This window comes from Nelusetta ayraudi, unplaced genomic scaffold (genome assembly GCF_046127955.1).
Source record: "Nelusetta ayraudi isolate G7.1 ecotype Tasmania unplaced genomic scaffold, CSIRO-AGI_Nayr_v1 ptg000135l, whole genome shotgun sequence".
Taxonomy (NCBI): domain Eukaryota; kingdom Metazoa; phylum Chordata; class Actinopteri; order Tetraodontiformes; family Monacanthidae; genus Nelusetta; species Nelusetta ayraudi.
In genome coordinates, this window is record NW_027466185.1 from 16,542,144 (window position 1) to 16,556,198 (window position 14,055).

Here is a 14,055-nt window from a genome sequence, read left to right on the forward strand (position 1 = left end):
GCTAGGTTACAGTGACACTATTTATTTTTACCTTTACGTTTTTATTGTATAAAAGTAACCTAATGCATCTCATTTGCACCATTTCACTTGAAACAGGAAGAAAGATACCCATGTCTCTGAAACGCCATGAGCTACTGGGGTTCAACTTTCCTGCCTAACTGCCCATCACCCTCCACACCAGTCCTACATGTATATGAAGGGGAAATACCATCAGCCCAGTTACACATCTATAAATCGGAAAAATTTCAGCAGCAGCAACAATAGAACAGACAGACAAAATCAAGACCACCAAAGATATATTTAATTTTTTTGGAACACACTGACTCTCCATGATTGTGGAGAAATACTGTAGAATGTTGAGAAGTGATGTATCAGAAAATTAATTTAAGACAGATGGCAGTATAATAGGTAGATTTATTCTGTTGATATAGTAAATATATTGTGACACATGACAAGTGTACAGTGGACAAGTTTTTAGAATTACATTTGGCTATAAAGATAAACATCCTGGAGTAAACAGACACAACATAGAGAACAACAAAAATGGTCCTTTCAATTTTACTGAGTAGACACAGAGCATTCTAACTATGACCATTACGACCCCTTTAACGCGGAGCGAAACATTACAGATGCTATTAAGGCTTTAGAAAGAGTTGGTAGATGTGTTGGTGGAAATATAAAATATATATTTTAAGTACATCAATTTAGTGCTACAGTAATGTTTCTCTCAAAAGCATATTTCACTCTCTTTAGCTATCCAGTACAAATTGCAAATTAATTAGTAATACTATTAAGTTGCATCCAGCACCCTGAATAAACACCTATGCATTTGAATGATTGCAGTTTGAACGTGACAGGTTTTAATGCATGCAAAAACAGCACATCCTTGAAAACTAAATAATGAGCAATTGTTACACATTTGCATATACCAAAATAAGCAGTGCAAAAAACACAGCAACAGATGCACAAACACAAAAGTTTTAGTGATTTTCAGAAATGAAAAATCATAAACCATTTCAATTTTTTTTGATTGGAATCTGTGCAAAAATGACACGTGACATATCTTTTTAATACTCAGCCAGATGTTATGGTGAGGTAGCGAGCAAGAGCGATAGTGTGACAGGTGATTTGGAAGACCCCATAACCCCCCCACCCCCACCCCATTTAAGCTCAGTAGATCTTGGCAAAAGCTTTAAAAACTCTAAGGTATCATACACAAAATCAATAAAATGTATTATATTAGTAGTACAAAGTCAAAACAATGGTAGTAATGATGATAATAATGATAGTTTGATGATTCACTATTCCTGGACAGACAAGTTAAAGCTTTGAGGTTCAATTAAATTCCCGAGTGTTTTCACAAGCTGAAAATTGTGATGACTGTATAAATAGGCTCAATTAGAGAATTAGTACCACTTTTTGTTTTAAAAAGTATTTTAAACATCAGCTTTATGTCTTTATACGTTACAACCTTAAACCTCAACCTTAAATACGCTTTAGTAATCCATCTGAGCATCCTTGATATGTTCTCAACCCAAATATGTTTTTTTTTGTGCCAATTATTACTATATCAGTTTAAAATAGAACATAATTTCAAAGAGTGGCTGTTCTCACGGTTGATGTAAAACCATCTTATTTAAGAAGAAGCACAGATCAGTTCAGCGATTCAATATGCTGTATAATAGAGGATTCAAGCATTCCTAGAAATGTGACTCTAAAGACGTTGGGTGAATTAAATTATTCAGTCAGACTCACTGTTGACGGTTTTAAAACTTTTAAAAGAATTAGGGGCAATAAATTGTGCTTCATGTGTAACTACAATTGCCGCTTTGAGGACAATCACAGTTGAATTATTTTCTCCAATGGTTCATTGTGAGTAATGCATTTAGACTGAGATGCCAATTCCAAGATCTTTGGTGAGTATGAATCATCTAAATACATCAACAAAAAGTGCAAATGTTATACTGCAATACTGTGACTCGCTCTTAACACATCACTTTTCCTCATACCAGTGTGTTAAACTTTTAAAAGAATTAACAAAGATCATACATGACAGATGCATTAGAACAAGATGAAAATACATTATCAAACCTTTCTAAGTAGACTTTACAAAAATATAAATAATAATGACTGAAATAAAAATGATTGTACAGCCATTTTTCCAAATGCATTTCAATTTCTACCTGAAAATCTGCAATCCACAAGACAAACATTTTGGTCAGACTATTTCAAAATCAATTTATACAGGAAAATAAGTGTTGCAACATGATTCCAGAAGATAATCAAACACTTGACTTTTGTAGAATCTTTTTTCTGCAGAACTAAGCAATCCCTGAAAAGGGTGAAGTTTAACGTTGGGCCTAAATATGCTTTCCCCCATTTATGAGCACCTAACAAGCAATGCCATCTTCTCAAAATGAGTGGCCACAGCAAAATGACTTGTTTCAGAGAAGATGAAGTGAAAGCAATATTTGAGTCTGATATTTGGGTTTTTTTTGAAGACCATGAAGTTTTTGATTGTACATTTTCATGATCTTATAGTTATAGTAATTACCCAAGGAAGCAGAACTTCCTCAAGAAGTAAATTAATTACATGAATTAATGGAAATTATACCAAATTTTAGGCACAATTCATTCATAAGCTCTGATAGGAAACTTTATGGAAACTTGGGGGACTGCCTAAATATCCTCCTCTATTGCCTGAAAAATTTGAATAAATTCTGTAGTAGTGGCCGTTAAATCCAAAAGCGGTTAGTAGCAACAGTCGAGAAACCTGCTGAAAGAATGTTGATGGTAAACGTCAGTTAAGATGCACTTAAGGTTTCACAGCAAGGCAGTGCAAAAGCAGTCATGGCGAAGACATTGAAGGCCAGTGGAGATGGTGGAATGACACACAGAGGGAAATACAGGGATTATCAATGTTGAACCAGTCAAGAATGTGGCACAATACAGGCAGAAGGGTGCAGGGAAGGACACTGGCCTGCTGAGACAAAAACTGAACAGAGGCTACAGTTACCAACGCTACTTCTTTAAATAAATTGGAAGTCTGGAGAAATTTAAATGACATTTATTGAAATTGAAATGTATTATTTTGTCTTCAAGACAAAAGCGCAGAACCAGCAGAAATGCAGAATAAACTGTGATAAATATCTGAACAACTGTAGCCAGAGCAGCACAATAATGATGAAGTCACGCTTCTACAACACAGCGACATCACACCAAGATGTCAACATAGCCACATGGAAGGAGCGGTTACACGGATGATGAGAGACAGCAGTAGGGAATAACAGGAGGTTGTTAATGTGAGCAGACTCATGCAGGGAGTCCAGGCACCAGAGGAAATGCAGTGAGACTAAGTCTGCCTGGTCATCGCAAATATCCAGTCTCCTCACTCTGACACAGTCATCTGCAAAATAGAAAAGTGTGGTGGGGAAGGTCTTTAATTTTACCTCCCTTTGTCCCGGGTGAAGACTGACAGTTGTCAAAGCAGAAGTCAGAAAAGCAGAACGAGCACACGTGAACATGATGAATATTTCACCTGGGAGATGGAGATGCCGGTCAGCTTCTCCACCACATCGGGGATGCGGGTCATGATGTCCAGCACCTCTCCTGACAGTTTGGAGGCACCCACCTCCCCAGCTCCACAGGACACCATGGTCACCTTGCGGGCCGCACACAGAGGCTTACTGATCTCCTCTGCCATCTAGTGGACAACAGATGTACACAAAGAAATGTGGAAAGCGTCAATCACTTGCTGTAAACCAGCTACTATTCACGCCACATTATTGCTGCTTCATACGCAAATCTAGACCACATGTGATAATTGTACAAAATGCATCTCACCATTTGGGTGCGTTATCAACATTATTTTTTGTTATCAGTGGACAGAAGATTTTTTTCTGATGCAAATTGCAATTTCAAAATCAGATGCAAAAAGGTCACTGCTAACCATAGGAAAAAAAAGTTGGTATAGAAATAGAAAGTGTGAAATGCCAATTGGCAAAAAAAAAATGCTTTCAATAGATTCAACATTTTGTGAACAGAAATAGGAGAATGCATTTTGAACCCACGAGAAACATAACCATATAGTGCTATGCAAAAAACAAAACAAAACAAAAAAAACATGTGTCATTTTGGATGCAGCTCTGACCAAAGGAAGTTTCTCCAGCAGCATGTCCACCATGGCTCCATCCTTGTACTGCTGGAAGGCCTCTGCCTTCTTTATCATCTGCTCTGCCTCAGCACGACCCTTGGCCTCCACTGCAAAGGCCTCAGCTTGTCCTTTCATCTGAACAAGAGTTTACGCACTCAATCAGTGGGGGGAAAAAACAACTGCTGGATGAGGCCAGTTCTCATCTGAGACACTTAAACATAACCACTAAAATCTCTAATGTTTAACATGTTCAAAAGTGAACCCAGCTGAGCGTAGGTACTGCTGATGACTCACCCTGATGGCTTCAGCTTTAGCTTCTGCCTCCATTATCAACTTCAGACTAGAACCGAACAGAGCACAAAGGAAAATGTTAGTTTAATGAACACTTCTGTATGATAGAGCTCATCTTAACTCTATAAAGGTCAGCTTAGTAAAAAGTGTTACAGACAAGAGACTTTTTTTTATGACGCATGGGCAAAATAAAAGTGAAACCGAGATGATACTGGGTTGATAAATGTGGTTCTTGAGACCCACCGTTGAGCATCGGCCAGTTTCTCCAGGCGGTACCGCTCGGCCTCCGCAGGCTTCTTCACCTTGGCTTCCAGCTCTTTCTCCCGACGAGTGATCTCCTGCTCCTGGAGCATGATTTGCTGCGTGCGCTCAACCACCAGGATCTGCATCTTCTCCTCCTCAATTCGCTGCTTTGTCTTTGCAACCTGCCAGCGACACACATGGCCGCTCAGGCGTTGCTCCCGATTCAACATCAAATCGCATCGGTAACTGTACGCCTTCACGCTGTGGTTGGAATCCTCAGTCAGTTTAATAATAAATAAAAAAAAATCAACCACCAATCTTTAGAGAGCGTGATTAGACAATGTTAAAAATACAACTAAACACAGACACCCAGGCTTTAAACCTACTCAGACAGAAAGGATACATGAAACATAAGAAACCCAGAATTCACCCATTTTTGATTTTTATATGCTGACGAGACAGCAAGTGGCTGGACTGTAACATGAACTAGTGATTTTTTTTTTTCCCCCAGATTGTGTACCTGTAGCTGGTAGGCCATCTCTGACTCTGCCTTCTTCGTGTTCACCTCAATGTCATAGGCTGCTTTTTTCAGCTCGTAGTCCCTCTGGGCCTTTGCCATGTCGATCTCATTCTTGTACTGAGCTGACACTTTCACCTGCATCGCGTGCGCCTCCTAAGAAACGAGACAGAAAGAGGAAAAAAAAAAATACAATATAAATAGAATTAGCAGGCACAAGTAACTTGACAGTAAGATTAAATAAGAGTTATAATTCCAGGTCGTTCAAATAATTCTAAAATATTCACTGCTCTGAGTTGATGACCTGCAATAACATTGGTCTACTCATTTTGACCAAAGGCCACAATGGTGGCGTGGTTTCCCACAAAGGGTTGACTGGAGCTGTAAGCCTGCAGACTGCAGACTGATAGCACTACTATATTTGCAATGATGCAAAAATATATGTAAGCTCACAGCTCTAGTTTATAATGACACGAATCCTTTTAATTTATAAGGTTAAAACACATTACTATGTTGATCAATTTTCAATCTCTTCAAGTCAAGTCAGTAACAAAGACAAATATCAAATGCAAGTTATTACATTACTTTGTTCAAAATGTTTTTTTAAAATGTTCATTCTTATTGTGCAAAAATCTAAATAAAAAGTAAAAAAAAAAAATGTTCTAATGTTCTACCTTCTGCATGGACCCGTTTCCTTTTTGATATTTTGCATTTGTGGGCTTTATCAGATGAAACAGAGAAACACTGGAATCTAGTGGTCATCATTATGTGGGTCACAATTAAACAACAAGGTTTGTGGGAGATAGAGTTGTTGGCAGCATAAAATACATCCATATGTGTCACATTTATTTATTAATATATTTTACTGAGTAGGTTTGTTTCAAAAGAGATTTTGAAGCAAACATTTTCAAAACACTTAATCGATCTATATCATAAAGTCGTGGGTGAAATGCACATGCACAGGTTGTTTTGTACATTTGTGTGCTGAGATTTGTGCTTTTGATTTACTATCAAAGGAGGAAAATATGACAAAAAACAAAAACGGCAACACGCTTCAAATACTGCTGCTGGTATAATTGGCCCAGAATTCCAAAATGAGGCCAAGTGTAATAAAAAAACAAACAAACATGAAAAGAAAACAACAAGCTACATTCACCCCCCCCAAAAAAAGACAAGCACACCTCACCCTGATCACAGCGTCTCTCTTGTTCTTGGCCTCGCCAATGCGAGCGTCTTTCTGAACCTGGGCCGTGCGAGCCTTCCCCAGTGAATGCAGGTAGTCCTACGCACAAGAGGGCAACCACTCAGTGAACATCAGCCCCTCCCCCAGGCGTCGCCACGGTGAGGTGATGGCACTTTAATGTGCAGAGTAGAACACTTAAACACACAAGTGTCGGCACAAACATTTGTATACTTGTACACTTAATAAAGTGCAATTTTGAGGACATGAGTTGGTTGACCTGCTCGTCGTGGACGTCCTTCAGAGTGTAGCTGACCACGCCGATGCCCATGTTGACCAGGTCGGAAGAGGCCACCTTGAACACCTGCTCAGAGAACTTCTTCCTGTCCTTGTAGATTTCCTGCAAGAGAAGGACGTGCATGGCAAACACACGGTCTCATGAGAACACTGCAGTCCACAGCAGTGTGGTAAAGAAGCTGCCGGACCTGCCTGAGCCTCACCTCAACAGTCAGGTGGGCGATGATGGCCCGCTGGTGGCCTTCCAGGGTCTCCAGGGCGATCTGAGCGATCTCTGGCTCCGACTTGCCCATGAACATCTGGCACGCTGCGGCCAGCATCTGCTTGTTTTGACCCTGGATTTTCATCTGCACAAGACAGTTACTCCTTCATTACGGCATTCTTTACAATATGCTATTCTGCATTTTTTTAAACCTCAAGTCTTCATTTTAATGATTATTCTTTTACTCTCTTTGCACTTTCTTATGAACTGATTGTGCAGCTGAGAAACTGAATTTCCTTCGGGATTAATCTATCTATCTATCTATCTATCTATCTATCTATCTATCCATCCATCTATCTATCATCAAGTTCATTCATATGCTCCAGAGCATTGTGGTACTATGCATGTAATTATCCATTTCCACTTAAAAAAAAGAAAAGAAAAAAAAATCACAAAACTGTGAAAGGAAGAATATTTTAGTATATTATAAAATGTACTATGTACTATACTTAGTAAAACATGGAGATGATGATAAAAACTGACCTGCCACAATAAAGAAGTTTGATGACATGTTAAGGTTAAGGCTCATAAATAAATCATGTGAATGTATGTATTTAATACAAGTTTTTTTTTTTTTTTTTAATAAATAATCCTCCAGTGATAATGAGAAGGCCCATCTTTAATGGAATTTTCTGTCTGTCTCCATCTAATTTCAGCAGCGTTCCAGCTTCTTCCGCTCAGGTAACACCTGCAGTCACTCAGCCAATCAGCACACCTGTAGCTCATCTCCTGCAATCAGGCCCAGCACACACTGACCAGCTCCACTCTTCTTTCTTTCTTTTTTTTTTAAAAAACCTTTTCCCCATCCTTCCACAATAAGTGGAGCCCCACTTGAGACTTCTTTGGCAGGATGCTAATTTTCACTCTAATTTAAACCAACGTGAGAGGACCAATAAATCTATGAGAGAATTTCAGTCGGTGTTAAAAATGTATGGAAGTTCAGTGCTGAGCCCTCTCACACACTACTAACCTGGGCTATTCCGGTGACAGATATTGGCACCCCATGGCGAGTATACACTTTATCACTCTTCACGTTCAGAGTCAGAGTGTTCAAAGAAATCCTGCAGAGGGAAGTAGGAGGGAAACAAGTGTATTTTTGTACTTGGCTGCACCAGTTTGGATAGAGATGAAGGATAATGTGTCAGCAACAACAATCAATACATTAAAGACAACTGATTGCAGTTGCACAGAGTGCTGCTCCGCCTCAAATAATCAATTAAAATGTGCTCATTGAATCAGTAAAAACAGCACAATGATGGACAATGATGCACACACAAACCTTGCTGTGATACAGTATTTCTGTGAACATGTATATAAATAATATGTGACAAGTTTTTATTGTTATTATTATGGACTATTATATTATTAGTTTTTGTATAATGCCAGATTTACATTGTGCAAGAAAATCTCATAGAGCCACAAAACCATTATTTCTAAAGACAAACTGATTTTAGTACATTTTTATGCATATGTCTTGTAAAAATAGTATTAAAGTAAAACTTGCATATATAGCACAGTCATATACTAAAATAAGCTCTAATAAGCAAAAAGCTTTCGCATTTACCGACCTCTGTATCTTCTGAATGCACGGCACAACAAACACCCGGCCTCCAGCTATCATTAGTGGAGGAGAGCGACAGAACCCTGAGAGAGAAGAAACGAGCACAATTGTGAATTGCATGTGTGATATGACTGTGTGATGGTATGAAAGCATGTGCAAAGTACTTAGTTTGTTTAGAATACCAGCCTTTAAATCAACAGCAACAGTTACGAAAAAAAAAAAAAAAAGACTGATTATAATTTTATTGTGAAAATGTTTGGGATAAATGACGTCATTTTTACCTGACACCACCATAGCCTCGTTGGGACCACAGGTGTAGAACATGTTTGCTGGACTCTTGCTTGACACACACCAGTTTGAAGAGAGCAGTGGGGCCTGGTTTCTAAAATGACAGTAATGAAAATGTAATTCATGACAGCGCTAAGGGGGAAAAACAACAACAACAAGAAGTTTGACAATACAATGACAATACACAGGCGTATTGTTGGGTCGCACCAACAAATAGGTCGTGGGAGAGATTAAACTATCGCGTCTGCGTCTCCTCATTCAATAAGAGAGGGAGAGAGAGAGAGGGAGGGAGGGGTCGTGATGCGTCAGCCGGAGCTTGTATGTAATTTAATACAAATGTTGCGCACTTAAATACACACAGACGTTCCAGAGGGGGGGAACGAATCATGACTTCACGAAGGCCACGGATATAATACACGAAAAATGACGTGACAGACGCGTTAAAAGGTAAACAAAGTGGTGAACGCTAGCTTGATAATTACATTGCGTGGTTCGGATTGCAGTCGAAAGCTGACGTCACTGGCAGAGATAAAACTGCGACTGGCATGCACTTACCAGTTAGTGAATAAAGGACAGAACAGCAATGAAGCGGTGGAAAATATTAAGCTAGTGGGTTGAGAAGAACGTTATATTTTGTCAGGTGCCGTTTAAACAGTGAAAGGAGACCCCCAGCGGCGGCAGGAGCAGCGACGGAGCATGCCCATTAACCTCTGTGTGCACTACCGCCATCTAGCGGTGTAAAGTATCACTCTCGAATGCAATGTTTTTTTCTTTATCTTTAGTACTTTCTACATTGGATACATACTGAAGACATAAAAAAATGTGAGCAAGATATGTGTAATTATGCCGTAAAAGAGAAACACGTTAAATTATTTTAAAGATGTTTTTATGAAAGGTGGCTATTTTGAAGAATTTAGATATAAAACGTGTTTGAATTATTTTACACTTTTATTGTTTCCTACATAATTCCATGTGTGTTCATACGTAGTTTTGATGCCTTCAGTGAGAAACTGAAAAGTCAATAGTCATGAGAATGAGAGAAAATACATTAAATTCATTGGGTTTTGTTTTTTTTGCTGAAAAAAAATGTAGGTTTGTTGTCTCAAAACCGCAGTAGAATGCGGCCAAACATGATCAATAATGATAAAGCAGGGGTAAAAACACATTTCACTGGTGTCATTCCAGGTGCTATTTTTTATTAAAAAAAAAAAAAAAAAAAAAAAAAAAAATGCCATTAAAGGAAATAAAATAAAATGCAATGCAATGCAATGCTATTGAAGCAGTCCTAATCAGTCCGAGTCAGACTCAAATCAAATTAACAAACTTGATACGTACCTATCTTGAATTTAGGACTCTGCAGTGTAAAATACAGATCTAGAAGCAGGAGCATCGCTAGATTTTGAGGACTGGGGTGACAGGAGATGTCATATTTCTCACTGGCATCAAATGTATATGAGATAATATTTTATACTATGCTGCTTAATTCCTCTCTATAAGATACACTACAGGTGTAAAACCCAGTTTCTGCACTGTACACTGGGCCAACCAGAGTATCACTGGTCTCTCCCAGTCTCTGTAGTATTATACAGTATCGAGCAACACAGCCTGAAACCAAATTTGAAGACACTTGTTCTCACAAAATGAGGAGAATCCTTGTCAAAAGTACTAAACAATAAGGTTTTATAGGAATAAAGTCTGCATTCTTTGTAGAGTACATTCTTTTTTCAGACTATGATCCTTTAGTCCTGTGCCACTCTCAAATAAATACACTGGGAAATGGATATGACTCACCTTGACAGTGCAGGCCTCACGGTGCCCTGACTCCTATCAATCATACAGTTGTGGAATAATTATTATTAATATATAGTTTGTCATTGTTAACAGCATGCACCTTTATTCAGAGTTCAAACAGGTGACAGAAGTCTACATCACGTGAACAATTTAACTGTCACTGTTACTGCAAGCAGTGACGAAAACTAACCTAAAGGAAAACTTGTACATGCTTCATATTCTCCTAATCCTGCTCTGAGCCAGCTATGTGTAGTGTTTATGTTGCACTGCCAGCAGTGTGAGGTAGCAGTGAAAATATGGAAGAGTAATGCAAGTATTCTCTGGATGAATAAGCAGAATGGATTTGATAATGAGCGACTGACTGCGACAGTGGGCTTAACTTTAATGGAGTGCGAGTGATTTGATGACAAACCAAATGTTTTCAATGTGTAAGAAGTTGCCCCAGAGGTCCTCCATGATGAGGGGGGCTTTCCTCTGCTTTACTGAGCGCCTGAGGAGGTAGTTGGGCTGTTCTGGTTATTGTCCTGGCCTGTTTTATTATGCAGGAGAGTTTTGTTTTAGTGGAAGTAGTGAGGAAGTTGAACCAGGTTGAAATATTATAGATTATGGATTATAGATTCATATTACATGCAGCTGTCCAACCCTTTTAATTGGTTCTCACACGCTTTACAATGGCATAAAAAGGGTCCACACGAAGAGGTTGTGTTATTATTATAGATGATAAATATTTTATTTAACAACTTTACATCTGGTATGTACAGTACAAACACAAGAGAAACAAAACCAGGCGGGGTGCGTCGACGGTGTGGCGTAGACAAAAGTACACTGCAGCAACAATGTGGCGCTGATTTGATGTCATGTCACAGAAAAGAAAGGAACCCAAAACAGAAGAACTCATTGCACCAACAGTCACTTCCTTCTCAAACATCATCTGAAAGAACCACATTTTGTCTTCGACCCCTGGAGCTGCAATTATCTGACCTTTTCTTTTATTACATTATGTGTCTAAGTTACACTTGTGTGATGCAGCCACCACCCGTCAGAGTATTTCGTTAAGTGTGTAGTGGGGGGGGTCTTACGTGGGGGCAGTCTCATACGAAAGCAGTGGAAGGTGTTTTTGCAAGCGTGTACATCCAATAACAGTCTGTGAATGCTTGAAGTGCAGAGAGGCACAAATAGCAGACTTGTACAGTACATGATACTCAAACACACAGCACAGCCGGTACATTTCTCACTACAACACGCAGAGTAGGTCGGAAGAACGTGGACAACAGAACCGAGGAGGAAGCAAACACCACCGCTGCGACTCTTCTTCTCCCACATCATTTTTTGGCTTTTGAACATTAGTGACGGATGCCTGACGCGGCCTGCAAGGGCTTTGAGCGAAGCTTGACCAGGCACACGGATACATGGCTGCGAGTGAGTGAAGAAGAAGAAGAAGAAGAAGAAGAAGAAGACGTGATGATGGGAATGATAGAAGAGACGCTGTCAGCGAGCGGCTAGGTGCACCCCAGAGGAAAACAACTGACACACGGCCATGCAAGTCAACATAAAGATACTCTCTCAAAAATTACATATTTACACGTAAATACTTAGGTGCTAAAATAGACAACTATGGTTTAGGAGCAGTGTTCACCTGGGTCCACTGGTTGGCTTCAAGTCATTTCAATTGGACACCCTCACAAGTATGGAAGCGCATTGCATTCACTGGATAAAGAAAGAAAATTAGTCACCTTGTATCGTGATTATGAGAACAGATCTCATCATTATGAGGTCAGGATCTTGTAATTAGCAGGTCACTATCAAACCAGATTGGATGCATTTCAAATGCATGAATTTGTATCCATGAAGCATCTTGGGTTGATTCAACTGCTCCTGCAGAACCGCATCCAGGACGCCAGGGTGTTGACATACTAATATTGATACCGTCCTCAGTTTTAAGAAATGCAAGTATTTCCCGGTGTCTTAAACCCAGAAGGTAGTAATAGCAGATTCACTGCGATAGCGCCATCATTGGCCACTGAGTAGAAAGGATTTACAGACATTTCCTTTTTCTTTATTTTATCTCGTAATTACAAGATCCCGATCTTGTAATTACGATTGTAATTACGAGATAAGGTGCCTATTTTCTTCTCTCCGGTGAATGCAATGCACTTCCGTACAAAAGAACCCGTTCCCAAAGAATGTAGAGGTCCTTTAAAGTGCAGTCAATCCGATCAAGTTTTCTGGTCTTGATAGTCATCAAGTCTCGACCAAAATGAACCGTTTGCATTGTATATTTCAGTAACAACCACCGGTTATCTTATGTCTGTCAATGTTAATTTACTAATGCCACCATTATGTTACATTTTTAGTTAGAAATTGTAACATGATCCCTGGTTTCACAGCAACGCACAATGATTTCTTTGCCGATTGGCTCGCAAATCTCTGTCAAAGAGAGTCGCTTGTGTTCCCTTATCTATCCTGAGAAACGCGTGAAAGACAACTTTCACCCCCAAACTAACCATATTAGGTTTCACCGTCACCTCAAATTTCGATGTGGCACATAAGATAAAAAAAAAAAAAGCCTCCTGATTAATGTGATTTTCCCCTCTCGAGACGCTCTAATTTGTCAGAGTCGAGGAGAGTTCGAGGGCAGAGGTGTTTGGAACCCTGATGCATCACAGCTGGCAAACCCAGCTGCATCAGCTGCGCAGGAAAAATACAACCTCAGTTTTTTTTTTTTTTTGAATAAAGTTTTTTCTTTAAATTGTGATTTAGATTCTGAACTGGATGAGCAAAGCAGGGCTCTGAAGAGGAAGTTGACTACACTGAACACTACCACACGAGGGCGTCGTACCGCTCACCCTCCTCCGTCCGCGCAAACACAGTTCACCACTTGGTACCGAAAAAACTGCAATAACGAAACCATGGCGAAAACCGTTACACACGTCTCCACTAAAACATCAACTGTGTTTAAGCCACACGTTTCATAAGACAAACGACAGATGTGAGCACGTTATATAGTGAATCTGTCAGTACATTATATCAAGGCAACATCCAAATTGAATGATAGACCAATCATCTTCAGGGACATAAATAAACAAACAAACAAATACATAAATAAATAGATGTCTTATGTTGCTAAAATAAATGGTGATAAGGTTTTTTTTTTTCAACCAGAATAAATAGCACAGTTGGTACAGAATGGAATTCTGCATTAACACAATTTAGGTTACACACATACCACACCATGAACATACTTGATTGGTAATACGACAACAACAACAAATGTTTCCAGTGTGTAAACGCTGACATTGCTCCACAACTTGTCAGACAAAGCTTCACAAAGCGGCCACAAATTCTTGTCTTGTCTTTTGCGTCTTTGTTGCTTCAGCCCATTCGAAAGGACAAAACATTCTTCATAGTCATTACAAAATGTGGGCAACAAGACAGATGACAAGTGTGTTACTAAAGAATGCATTTTTTTTTT

The 14,055-nt window shown here is 39.2% G+C and overlaps 1 protein-coding gene and 1 long non-coding RNA gene across 3 annotated transcripts; both read right to left on the bottom strand.

Moving 5' to 3' along the window:
* Positions 1-3,271: 3,271 nt before the first annotated feature.
* Positions 3,272-10,245, bottom strand: LOC142877177 (flotillin-1). Of its 2 annotated transcripts, none has more exons than XM_076011583.1 (13): positions 10,128-10,245; positions 8,786-8,886; positions 8,512-8,587; positions 7,914-8,004; positions 6,885-7,028; positions 6,665-6,784; positions 6,391-6,486; positions 5,208-5,360; positions 4,688-4,869; positions 4,448-4,493; positions 4,151-4,288; positions 3,539-3,703; positions 3,272-3,406 (listed from the first exon to the last, which is right to left on the bottom strand). In XM_076011583.1, the coding sequence occupies exons 2-13, from the start codon at positions 8,826-8,828 to the stop codon at positions 3,389-3,391; spliced, it is 1,272 nt and encodes a 423-aa protein (XP_075867698.1). In that variant the 5' UTR covers positions 8,829-8,886; positions 10,128-10,245; the 3' UTR covers positions 3,272-3,388. The 2 variants fall into 2 exon arrangements, with proteins under 2 accessions (XP_075867698.1, XP_075867699.1); XM_076011584.1 differs by lacking the exon at positions 10,128-10,245 and adding an exon at positions 9,348-9,490.
* A 3,069-nt stretch (positions 10,246-13,314) lies between these two features.
* Positions 13,315-14,044, bottom strand: LOC142876992 (uncharacterized). Its single transcript, XR_012923765.1, has 2 exons — positions 13,980-14,044; positions 13,315-13,936 (listed from the first exon to the last, which is right to left on the bottom strand). It is a non-coding gene; the product is annotated as an uncharacterized LOC142876992 (long non-coding RNA).
* Positions 14,045-14,055: the final 11 nt, after the last annotated feature.